The sequence below is a fragment of the Chiloscyllium plagiosum genome, chromosome 7 (genome assembly GCF_004010195.1).
Source record: "Chiloscyllium plagiosum isolate BGI_BamShark_2017 chromosome 7, ASM401019v2, whole genome shotgun sequence".
Classification (NCBI taxonomy): Eukaryota; Metazoa; Chordata; class Chondrichthyes; order Orectolobiformes; family Hemiscylliidae; genus Chiloscyllium; species Chiloscyllium plagiosum.
The window spans coordinates 27,718,521-27,730,994 of NC_057716.1; the positions used below are offsets into that span (position 1 = coordinate 27,718,521).

General features: G+C 44.3%; 1 protein-coding gene across 1 annotated transcript in view; it reads left to right on the forward strand.

Moving 5' to 3' along the window:
- The window catches only part of col6a1 (collagen, type VI, alpha 1), a 57,867-nt gene that overhangs the window by 13,331 nt on the left and 32,062 nt on the right, over nucleotides 1–12,474 (forward strand). Inside the window, exons 9-19 of the mRNA XM_043693331.1 lie at nucleotides 926–979; nucleotides 1,274–1,318; nucleotides 1,422–1,448; nucleotides 2,650–2,676; nucleotides 2,797–2,841; nucleotides 4,711–4,764; nucleotides 6,646–6,708; nucleotides 8,134–8,196; nucleotides 9,731–9,784; nucleotides 10,551–10,586; nucleotides 11,852–11,914. Coding sequence (XP_043549266.1) covers nucleotides 926–979; nucleotides 1,274–1,318; nucleotides 1,422–1,448; nucleotides 2,650–2,676; nucleotides 2,797–2,841; nucleotides 4,711–4,764; nucleotides 6,646–6,708; nucleotides 8,134–8,196; nucleotides 9,731–9,784; nucleotides 10,551–10,586; nucleotides 11,852–11,914 — 531 coding nt within the window. The remainder of the gene's footprint in view (nucleotides 1–925; nucleotides 980–1,273; nucleotides 1,319–1,421; nucleotides 1,449–2,649; nucleotides 2,677–2,796; nucleotides 2,842–4,710; nucleotides 4,765–6,645; nucleotides 6,709–8,133; nucleotides 8,197–9,730; nucleotides 9,785–10,550; nucleotides 10,587–11,851; nucleotides 11,915–12,474) is intronic.

The following is a 12,474-nucleotide window of genomic DNA, read 5'->3' on the forward strand; positions in this document are numbered from 1 at the left end:
CAACTGACAACTTACTTGAACTGATTAGTATTCAAGGACACCCAGATCCCTTTGGACATCCACACTTCCTGATGTATCACCATTTAAATAAAATATTTCCCTTTTGTTTTTTGCACCAAGGTATACACTTCACATTTAGCCACATTGTACAGCATCTGCCATGTGTTTGCCCAACTCACTCAACTTGTCTACATCAACCTGAAGCCACCTTGCATCCTCCACATAACTGCATTGAGCTTTGCATCATCTGTAAACTTGGAAATGTTCTGTTTGGTACCCTCATCCAGATCATTTACATATATTGTGAACAGCTGGGGCCCAAGCACTGATCCTTGCAGTACACCACTGGTCACTGTGTACCATTTGGAAAAACACCCATTTGTTCTCACTCATGTTTCTGTCTGTCAACCAATTCTCGATCCATGCTGATGTACTATCTCCTATGCCATGAGCTTTAGTTTTTCCCTCTAGCCTCTTCTATAGGACCTTATCAAAAGCCAAATGCGCCACATCTACTTGTTTCCCCTTATCTATTCTATTAATTATATCCTCAAAAAACTCCAGTAAGCAGGAGTTGCCAAACAGTTAGAATATTGGCACTGCAAAAGTAGCATCTTGATTCAAGGATTACTGCATCGCTGCCAGTGTTCGAGAGTACAAAAGCTCTCATATCTCAGCCGTTTGAAAATATCAGATGTAACATGTCAAAAGATCGATGCAGTCAAAAATCAATTAAATGTGGCAAAGTGCCATCCCTATTTGATCATGAAAGCTCTCAGCTTCCCAACCACTGGAAGTGATTTCACATTTACTAGGGTGTACATAGTGCACATGAACAGTGTAATTCTCATATTGAGTGACGTGTTGCCTTCTGCAGTGGCTGTATCGACAGATTAAATGGACAATGTCTTGTTCCTCCACATAGGGCTCAGAAGGACGTCGAGGTTCTCACGGTCCTATTGGTCCACCCGGTCCCTTGGTAAGTACAGAAACCGCTTCAGTCTACCCTGTTGCTTCCTCTGTAACAACGCTGTCAACAGAATATGTCCAGTCAGCCTGGAACAGCCCTTCTCTTTCAGCATTGTTCATCAGCCGCCTTGCGTTCGGAGAAATATTTTGCCTTTGTGTATTTTGAATCGACGCATATTGAATTGTCACTTGCGTCGTCATTCTTAGCTGAACATTCTAAGTTCATTGCTTTTGATTCTGCCGATTATTAGTTTGAATTTATTCCCTTGCCACTGACGACAAATTTCTTTCTTCTTCATTTCAGGGTAGACCCGGTGACATTGGACCAGCTGGTCATCCGGGTATGAAGGTAACTATCTGAATTGCGTTGCTACGGTGATATGACTGATTACTGACTGTGACACCTGAGCCTTCTCTTCACCAACACAACCTTTGTTTTTTTTTACCAACAGGGTGACAAAGGAGAGCGTGGTCCAAAGGTAAGGCTGCCAATTGATTTTAATCACAAAATCACAATTTCATTCTTAGTGTCTATTGAACTTTCACTACAGACGTTAAAGAGCACATAAAACATAATCTTTCTACATATATAGCAGTCTGAGTTTCTAGTCTATATTCTAAGTATAAATTGGAATAAAACAAAGAGCAGGGAAGAGATTGAGGAGGTTTTAGAATGTTGACAGTGAATAAGTTTCTAATGAGAGGACACAGATTTAAGGTGAATAACAGAAGGGTTGGGGAAAGAGAAGTTTTTTTTAATACGCACCCAGTTATGAAGTGGGATGGAGTGCCAGGTGTGATTTACAGAAAAGGAATTGGATAACCACTTGGAAAGCAAGTACATGAAGAAATAATAGGGAAGTGGGACTAATTGAGGACTTCTTTTAAAGAGCCAGAATAGTACAATGGGCCGAACAGCCACCTTCTGCGCTGCGTGCTTCTATTTTCTCATGAACCCGAATTGGGGTCTTTATACAATGACCAATTCTTCAGGCCGCATTGGCCCAGTAGTTCCCTGTCTCCATGATTTACAAGTGCAGCAGGTAGTGAGGATGGTTCCTTCATGAAATTCCCAGTGAAGAGGGATGTGCCTGCTTCATTCTGTCCCTGCTCCATTCATTTGCCCTCCAGGTTGCCATGTGATACTCTCATGTATACCGTGTTACGAAGGGGCTTGGTCTAAACCAGACAGCACCTCTGCCCACCCTTCTGCCCAAGGTGACGATGGAAGTGCTAACGTAAAGGGGATGTTAAGGGTGAACCACTGTCATCTGCAGACCAATGCCAGCCTGTTTCCACCAGGCAGAGAGACTAAATCCTGCCCTCACTCAAGGCTAAGGTCTTGTAATTGACCTTAACTGGACAGAGGGAGGTGTGCTACGGTCTGAGCATTAATAGGAGAGGGGACATTCACATTACCAAGAAGGTGAGAGTTTGGAATCACCAGAGAAAGAGCAGAATCCACTATCACCAGGGGTAGGGAATCCCAAAATTCGAGGGAAGGGAGCTCAGTATCAGCAGGGGGTGGGGGAAACTCAGTATTGGCAGGGGAGAGGGGCCTATATCATCTGGAGAGAGTTGGTATCTATGGCAAAGTGTTCTACCCATCAGGATATGAAATAAAATGTCAGTTAACAATTACACTGATACAGTTGCTGAATCATGTCTTTTGTTTTTCAGGGTGACAGAGGACACAAAGGATCCAAGGTTAGAGCAATTTGAATCATCTTGGGTTCTACAAAGTCAGAATTTTTTTGGAAGTTTCTCCAGTGTCTATCCTGTACACCACTCACTAATATCTCATTCTTCTCTGCCTGATGATTTTAGGGTGCAAAGGGATTCCCTGGAAGAGATGGGAAAGACGGTCAGAAGGTAAGAGAGAAGAACTATTGAAGCATTGAATGTTTCCATTCTGAGAGAACCACTGACTGTCGGTGAGGCCCAGTCAGTGTTTACAGACCGGGTTCACCATCGATGCATTAATTAAAAGCAGCCCTGATTGTAGAAGAGACTGTGAGCTGAAGAGAAAGATAGATTTGATAGATCCCTTTTCAGAGTTAAATGTGATTTAAATTTGTTGATGTTTTGCATTTCATGATAAGGTCAGCCCACTGACTATCAAGCAGCATTCTTTACTCTCTAGGCAGGCCAGATAAGTGTTTGTGTAGTATTATGATGCACAACACGCATCATATTGTGTGTTATATCAATTTCCTACGCTGTTATAATCCTCCCAATTCTGTCAACCATAGAATCTACCTAAATGTGTTTCTAGGACGACAGAATCAGAACAATTGCATAAGTGGAGAGAAATGTTTCAACCTAACCCAGTCTGGGTACCCATGGGATTGAGTGGAATGTTGCAATTGCATTTGACCAGTTTAATATTCCAATCAGCCTTAAAACCACTCGCAGTAAGAAAACCATCTAAGCTGCCCATCTATTGAAATATTTAACATCTTCCTGTGCATTACCATCACTGAATCCCCCACCATCGACATCCTGGGGATTATCATTGACCATAAACTGGGCTGGACTCGCCATATGTATACAGCAGCTACAACAGCAGGTTTTTGAGACTAGGAATACTGCGGTGAGTAACTAACCCACTACTGCCCAAAGCCTGTCCACCATCCACCAGGCACAAGTCAGTGGCAACATTTCCTGCTTGCCTGGGTGAGTGCAGCTCCAACAACACTCAAGAAGCTTGACACCATCCAGGACAAAGCAGCCCATTTGATTGGCACCAGATCTACCATTTTAAGCATCCACTCCCTCCACCACCAACACTCAGTAACAGCAGTGTGTACTGCGTACAACACGCACTGCAGAAACTCACCACGACTTGTTAGGCAGCAGCTTCCAAACCCATAACTTCTGCCATCCAAGGACACTGCAAGTATTTGGAGGGTCATCAACATGTTCCCCTCCAAAACACTCACCATTTTACCGTGAAATATATTGCTATTTGTTCAGTGCCACTGGATCAAAACCCAGGAACTTCCTGCTAAGGGCATTGTGGGTCTACCTACACCCTAAGGACTGCAGTGATTCAAGAAATTAGCTCATAACCACCTTCTTAAGGGTAATTAGTTGCTGGCCAGCCAGTGACACCCACATCCTGTGAATGGGTTTACAAGAAAAAGTCCTCTTGTAGACATTAGATAATGAGGGGTGGTCCACTTGACTTGGAATGAAAAATTGCAATTGCATCTGCCCAGTTGTTCTGTTCAGGACTGAAGCTAATTTCACCTGCTACTGACTGAGTCCTCCGTTACTGGTAAACCCATTCTTCAGTGTGAGATGTTAAACCAGTGTCTTGCTGGTTAAATCAGACGAACATTAGGGAATCCCGTTGCCTAAGAATAAAAAGCTTTGCCGACATGCTAACACGAAGATGAGCTGGCCTTTCAGCTCACTACTCTTTTGGGATCCTGCTGAGCGCTGTGCAATAAGTGACACGTGATAGAGTGGCAATTAGAAATCCGGAGACCTGAATTACCAATCTGAGGGAATTGGCAGTCCCTGTCGCACCGTTGCTGTTTGGAAATTCAAAATCGGCATAAAAAATGTCAGTACCCTTAAAAATCATGACAAAACCTTCAAGTGTCATTCAAATCGTTCACCAACTGCGGTCTGACAGGTTAGGTCCAGCTTAGCGATGAGGAATGAGCGATTTTGTTTTTTTAAACATTTATTACGTCACGGTGTTGAATCTTTTCATGCTTTTTCTTTGATCAGGGTGAACCTGGCTACTCTGGTCTGCCAGGCTGTGCTGGATCTTCAGGACTTCCTGTAAGTATTGTACTCTACTTTGTTCTATTGTGGAAACATCTGTGGGATTTGGTAAATACTTACTTTATTTCTCTTGCCCGCCCATCACGTTTTCTTTGCCTGTGGGGGAATTTAAAAGCAGCATCCATGCTATAGTTGAACTCCAATCCTGTGAATAAAGGCCTCAATGCTGTGCTATGTGATCCAGGCCCCTGTCTGACATCTGGGTGTTGCCCCAGTGACAGGAAAGGTTGGGCCATGCTGGGTTTGTAAAACAGCTTTTGGCTGGGGCTGATAATCCGGAGAGCGTGCACAGGACTAATGCCCCTCCAGGTGGATTCTGGGTAGGGAGGCGAGTTTGTGCCAATTCCATCCAATTTCAGTTTTGTGTCAATTCCATCCTGTGCCCCATCCCATTGGCAATTTGCATGGAGGAGCGTCTGCCACGGAGGTATGTACCACAAGTGGCAAGCAGTTGGCTAATTGGCCTATGAAGGCCTATTGCCAGAGGGCAGCTGAAATGATGCAGTCAGCCATTGGTCCCCTCAAGGTGTTAGGGACTAGGACAATTGCCTTAATGTGGGCTCCTGGTGGCAGACCAAAGAACCAACACTATAGGCAGGATTTGAAACAAAGGAACATAGCAGCAGGAGTAGGCTATTTGGCCCCTCGAACCTGATTTGCCATTCTACATCATGGCGGATCATCTTGCTCAATGCCATATCCCTTGATGCCGTTAAGAATTGTAAGGTGCACATCCTTGCCCTCAGCTGTTATCCCTCCCAAAATGGTGTCCTGATTCCTGTGACCATTTAACAACAGAAGAATGCTTTTAAAATGTGAAGCCCACCTCAAGATTTGGGCTCCCAACCCACAGCCCCTTGCCTGAACTGCAGGCTCCATCTCCTTCCAGGCTTAAATTGACTGTGACTATGGGGACTAATTGGCCAATTTGGGGAAAACAACTCGACTATTAACTGCCCCATAGAGAGACCCATCCCTTGGGCAATGTGAATTTTGAAGGGTACAGTCTGTCTCGCTCCTCCATCAATTCATTTAGGATATAAGACCCATATTGACATTTGCAAAGTCACCATTGGCTAATGTCTCCATCCCAAAAAGCTCAATCATATCTCACACTTCTGTGCAGACACTGAAGTCTGCTCTGTCATGCTCTCAAGCCCTGTCAAACATACTTAAGCTCCCAGGGATAACTCCCATCTGTTGAACACGAAACATTACCCAGAGTTCACTGGGCCCACACTGACTGTCCACAGAGAAGGTATATCCTCCTCTGTGTGGTAGACTGAGAAGCCATCTTGAAGTTTAAGGTTCAACATTGTCAAGCAGCAGCATCTCAAGCCCTTGTATCTGAAAGAAGGATTGTGCTCAGAAATACAGCAAGAACCCATTTACACATTGATATGAGAGTTGCCTGACCTCCAGGATTTCCCGAGTGTTACCAGGAGTTGGAGATTAATATCCAGGGCACTGTTGCATGAAGAAAAACCATAGGAATGTTAAAAGTGTATGTGAAATTTGTGTTTAGTTTGTTAACTATTGAAATATCAAAGATGAGGAGGTGGTCAAAGTCAAGAATCATTCTATTAGGTCATCAAGTTCTGTTCACTTTCTGATTGGCTGCTTCATGAAGATGGACATATGAGGTGACCAATAGGTATGTGCTGGAGGTTGAGCATTGAGATCACATGATGAAACCTCCTGAAAATGGAGTTTATAATCTTGTTAAATCCAGCTGGATTTATCTCAGTAATATTGCTGTGTTTCCTATTTCTCATTGAGTTAAACAAGTGGAAATTGAAGTGTGGTACTAGTTTTCCAGTCATCTAAAAGCAAAAGAGGAATTGACTGCAAATCTTTTTGAAATCTTTTCCCTCATAGGGACCACCTGGACTCCAGGGCCTCAAGGGTGATCCAGGCCCATTTGGAAGTAAAGGACAGAAGGTACGATGTTTCTAAGAGGAGTATAATGCATATTGTTGGAAAACAATGTCTTCCATACGATCAGTCATCAACTGTTGGCTTAGCTGCCTAAAACCTGACCTCATCTGGTTGCAAAGTTATTTAAATTTGAGTCCTTTGATTCCTTCACTAGTGATGATGGGGGACCCCAAGTGCCTTGTGGTCATGGATTCACTATTATTCTTCCACCATTTGAGTGCACATTGACAGCATGGGCCCAGTACCTTAACCCCCATGAGATGCTGGGGATGAAGCTAAAGGATGAGAGATCTCCTTGGGGAGATTGTTACACAGCCCTTTCTACACCACCCTTGCTTGCTCCCGGGCACCAGGCCTGTTCCTTTGTAACCTGAGTACACATGAGAATAAACCTAATTTGAATGAACCGACGGAGGATAGGGCCGTTGCGTGCACTGATGGAGCGATTTGCTAAGCTGCAAACTACAGGATCTTGAACGTCTTTTAACGCGGGACAGTTAGAGGCGTGACTGCTTTCATGCCAAGCCACTGTGTGAAAATGTTATGGAATTGCTGAGTGTCACCCACGTTCCGCTCCACCACTGTCCAGCTTTCCCAATCCACCCAGCTGAAGGGAGGCTGAGTAGAGCTGATCAAATTCTGAGAATGGGATAATGAAAATACTGTGAGAATGCTGGGTTGACATGCAGCCTGGATGACTGTCCAGTCTGGTGGGTCCATTGTAAAGGAGTTGTGTTGCCATAACTGACCTACAACTGGTATGCCAGTGCTTACAGCCGTGAGAGGAATTGTGGACAGGCCTATTGATCAAGCTTGAGAATGAGGGTGTAGTTGGAGATATTGAGAGGCTTAGAGATTGTCGATAATGTGAAGGAAGCTTTTAAAAGGTAATAGAAATCCCGAGTTGGATGGTACAGCAGGGCATTGACATAATCATCTTGTGTTCACTTCACACTGCTGTCAGTTTGAGCCTTTGCGATGCGTTTGGACAGAACCATTTTATTAGCTACAGGAACAGTCAGAAAGCAATGCATTACCTATCCAGACATGTCCCATAGCTGACCTCTGTATCACAGCACAGAGACTGTCTGCTACATTGTGGATCTCTCTGCATTAATTGAAGAATGTTGTTTAAAAGCTGATCCCATTCCAAGGAATAAAATATGGAAAATATCTCACTGCTGACCACTTAGGTGACCCAAACTAGTCCAGATCCTTGTGATCTTAACTAACATTAATGGGGTCTTGCCTCCCATCTTGAAGTGATCCAGTTGAAGTCAGGTTTAGCTCTCTGGATTGAATAAATTCAACAAATTAGCTTGACAGCATGTCGTGTGAAGCTAACCTACTTTGTAAATGCACAATGATTAAATCAGAAAAAACAAAGGTCTGCTTATGAAATAACTGTGTGTTTGATTCTTTATACAGGGTGAACCCGGCTTAGATGGGGAACCAGGACGACTTGGAAATATTGGCAGACCAGGCGATAAGGTTTGTTCTTTCTGTTCCTGAGAGAGGCTGGCCTTTCAATTCAGGTAGAAAGTGAGGACTGCAGATGCTGGAGAGTCAGAGTCGAAACGTGTGGTGCTGGAAAAGCACAGCAAGTCAGGCAGCATCCAAGGAGCAGGAGAGTCGATGTTTCGGGCATAAGCTCTTCGTCAGAAATTCCTGAAATTCCAATGGAGTGAATGACTTATTCCTACCCCTGCTTCTTATGATCTTCATACAGTACAACCTGGGGCTGGTTTATTCCTCTTGCCTGGTCACTTTGAATATGCTTAAAATGGCTTAAAAGTGCTGTTAATTGGCACTGAATTGATGTTCTGTTTCAGAGAGAGTATGTCTGCTCTCTCTGAGAGTATATGGGATCCTCTGATCTGTTAGGACAGAGACATGTAGTTGAGACTGCACTTGCCTCTGCAATATCGTAGTGGAGCTGAAATTGGGCCCTTGATGACAGCAATGGGGAAGATTCCAAAATCCCATGTTGCCTTGTATTGCACAAAACAAGCAAGGAAACAGGCCCTTTGGTCCAACTCATCTATGCTGATCAGGTATCCTTAACTGAACTAGTCCCATTTACCAGTGTTTGGCCTATACCCCTCTAAACCTTTCCTCTCCATGTACCTGTCCAAATGTCTTTTAATGTTGTTATTGTACCCACCTCTACCATTGCCTCTGGCAGCTCATTCCATACACGGACCACTCTCTGTGTGAAAAGGTTGCCCCTCAGGTCCATTTTAAATCAATCCCCTTTCACTTTAAACCAATTCCCTCGAGTTTTGAACTCCCCTACCCTAGGGTAAAGACCTTGGCTGTTCATGTTATTTATGTCCCTCATGATTTTATAAACCTCTATAAAGTCACTCCTCAGCCTCTACGCCACAGGGGGAAAAAAAACCCTTCCTCTCCTTTATAACTCAAATCCTCCAACCCTGCCAACAGCCTTTCTCTGTTTAATAACATCCTGTAGAAGGGCAACCAGAATTGCACACAGAATTCTAAAAGGGGCCTCACCAATGTCCTATATGGCCACTCAACAAGACATCTCATTTCCTAATACTCAGTGATCTGACCAACGAAGGCAAGCGTGCCAAACGCCTTGTTCACCGTCCTGTCGTTCTTCCCCTATTTGTGTAGTGAACAGTTTGCTGTTAGTGAGGGGGCATTGAGAGCATGAGGATTAAGCATCTCATGTCTCTTGTCATTGGCAAGTAGCCAGTATGGAGCAGATTAAGACTGAAGTTTTGCCCTGAGTGTTAAATACCAAGGGCTGATGGGTCTCTGACTGAGAGCTCAGGCAGAAGGGAATTGATTGGTTAACAAGGAGGAGAAAGTAGGCCCGGTCCCTATGACACTGTCATTTCCTTTCTTGATTTACAACCTCCTGAAGCTCATGCTTTCACTCCTGGCCTTTGAGGGAATATTCAGCAGCAGATTTGTAAGGTTGCTAAACTAATGATTAGGATTGTTACGGTGTTGAACTGCAGCAAACACTGAGATATGGCGGATTGATGTTTCACAGGGAAATCCAGGCCCCAGAGGAAGTAACGGAGATCTCGGGGAGCGAGGTGATGAAGTAAGTAACTTCTCCCCTTTTAACATGCTTCTTTTCAACTTCCTGAGTTGCCATGGAGAGGAGAATCCTGGCTCAACGTTGCCTTGTGTTTGTGATCTTCCAGGGTTAGAGCTGCATGTTGTCTGACTGATGATATGCGATTGTACTGATCACCATTGGCCATTGGGGAGTTGTTAATACTAATGAACCCTATCTTTAGTAACAGGGGATTTAGGGAATGGTGGGGGTGTGGGGATTGAAGAGAGGGGAGGGCGGAGGTGGAATTGAAATTTGAAACCCACCATGCCAAACATTGAGATCCTGTAGTGTCGTTGATACAGTTTTGACCAACTCTATGACCGACATGGTCAGAATAAAAGGTAACAATATAAAAATAAGTTGATTCTTAGCAGGGATGAGCTTAAGCCCCAAGTGTCTCAGAGTTAGAGCCCTCAGTGGACATCACCATACTGGCCCCCATTGCTCAGAATGCTGGGTTGACATGCAGCCTGGATGACTGTCCAGTCTGGTGGGTCCATTGTAAAGGAGTTGTGTTGCCGTAACTGACCTACAACTGGTATGCCAGTGCTTACAGCCGTTAGAGGAATTGTGGACAGGCCTATTGATCAGGCTCGACTTGGGAAGAGGGTGTAGATAAAAAGGACAGCAAAAACCATCATTGGACCACAATTAGTAAGAGCCGCACACAAACAGGAAGGTCAGTTCTTTCTTTTCTAGTTCCTAATCGCACGATTTGCTGTTGATGAATGTTCGTTTTCCTCCATAGGGACCTCCGGGAGATGATGGTGACGTTGGCGAGGAGGTAATTGGAATTTTTTTTTGCATACTTGGAGGAGCCCTTTGACCAAAGGATCAACTCAATCAATCCCTGGTATATTTGCGTAATACGACATAGAGAACCGTATAAACACTGACAGTCAAAAACATTTGACTTTCTGTTTGCAAAAGTGATTTGTCCTTTTCTCTATGTTAAGTTCCTCCCATAATTCAATGTCAGATTTTGCACATTTGTTGTGTATTGCCTTGTGTTAGTTGGCAGGGACTCTCTGGAAGTCTCTTAATTGACAGTAAGAACAAATCTTTGTCTTCTGAAGAAATTGTGAAGTTTATTCATGATATGTAGCCAAAGGAGTCTAATTACCTCTGAGAGTACGCTGGTTTGTGCATTCCCATAAGCAATTGGAAACAACTGTTTTTTTAGAACAAGTACAAAAGCGAATTTCTCCATGTGTGTTTGCTAATACCCTCAGAGCGCTGTCTAACACATGCCGCACTGGATATATTTATAAGATGGATTAATGGCCGTGGTTTTTAGAAGTCTTGCCTGGAGGAATTTAAACAATTCTGTAGGAAACATTTACTTAGAAAGCTCCATTTGGAAAATCGATCTTGCCTGATTGTACATAAAAGGTGCTATCTGCTTCGACCAACCCCTTCCCAGTCACACCTATCCATTCATTTAAGCGTAAACATAATTTGGATTGAGACCAAGGCTTGAAAACGGGTATTTCCTGTTGGAGCTGTCAAGACTCTGTTCCATTTGAGATTAAACTCTACTATTCATCTCTCCAACACTGAGTAAAGGGCTGTGGGGAGGTAACTATGCATGACCTCCCTAGATGCCCCATGAGATCCATCTCCCAACCCTCTCAACTCCAACAGAATCCAAGCCAGGGGAGATTTATACCTGCAAAGGGGCTTGTGGGAGGTCTGCAGAGGAGCAGTGGTCAATTTCTGAGGGGAATAGAAAATGAAAGGATTAAGATGAGGCCCCCACAAGCTTTTCCACTCCTGCTACCATGCTGAAGTCTAGTCCAAACCTCCCACCGCAGATTCAACCATTAATTGTTTTAGTGCTGGGTTTCTCTGAGAGGCAATTTGTGCGATTTCCGGAAATTTCCCCAAATAATCTGAGTCAAGTACCCTGACATGGTCAGTAGTGAGATGGGGTAGGAAAGCGCTGGGCTAATGACGATCTGATGTACGGATGTACAAACAATGATCATACTGCATCGTCCAAGATACTTGCCTGAATTGTTCTTGTAACCCACTTCTGCTATTCCCCAGGGTCCTCCAGGTGAACCAGGGCTGCCTGGTCCTCAAGGCCCAAGAGGAGACAGGGGACCTAAGGTAACGAATATTCAGAGGAACTGGAAAGAATTGATGGTAAAGAACAGGGAAAGCCATTTCAGCCCCTGCAGCCATTCTATCGCACAGGTTATGGCTGACCATTCCCTTTGCTGCTATCTCATTCGGCCTTCATCCATCCTTCGTGTTTCCATAACTGGATAATGGGTCGAGTGGGAGTTCCCATTCTGGTATCTCAAAGAACATGTGGCCTGGCTGCCACAGACTTTTAACAAGTTAGCAATGTAGGTGCTAAGGAGCTGGTGATGGATGTCACCATTCCACCCTTTGGTCAGAAATAGGGCCTGCCCATTCCATTTCCTCGTGTTCTTGCGTGGGGTGTGGGTGCCGCTGGCCTGGTCAACGTCTTGTTGCCCATCCCTTATTGCCCTTGGCTTGTTCAACCATTCGAGAGGACAGTTCAGAGTCAGCCACGTGTGCACTGGAGGTCTGACTTCCCTCTGTGAAGGGCATCTGTGAACTGGGTGCATTTTGACAACAGTCAATGATAGCTTCCCAGTTGCTGTGACTTGTGTTGAATTCCGGGGTGAGAAACGAACCAG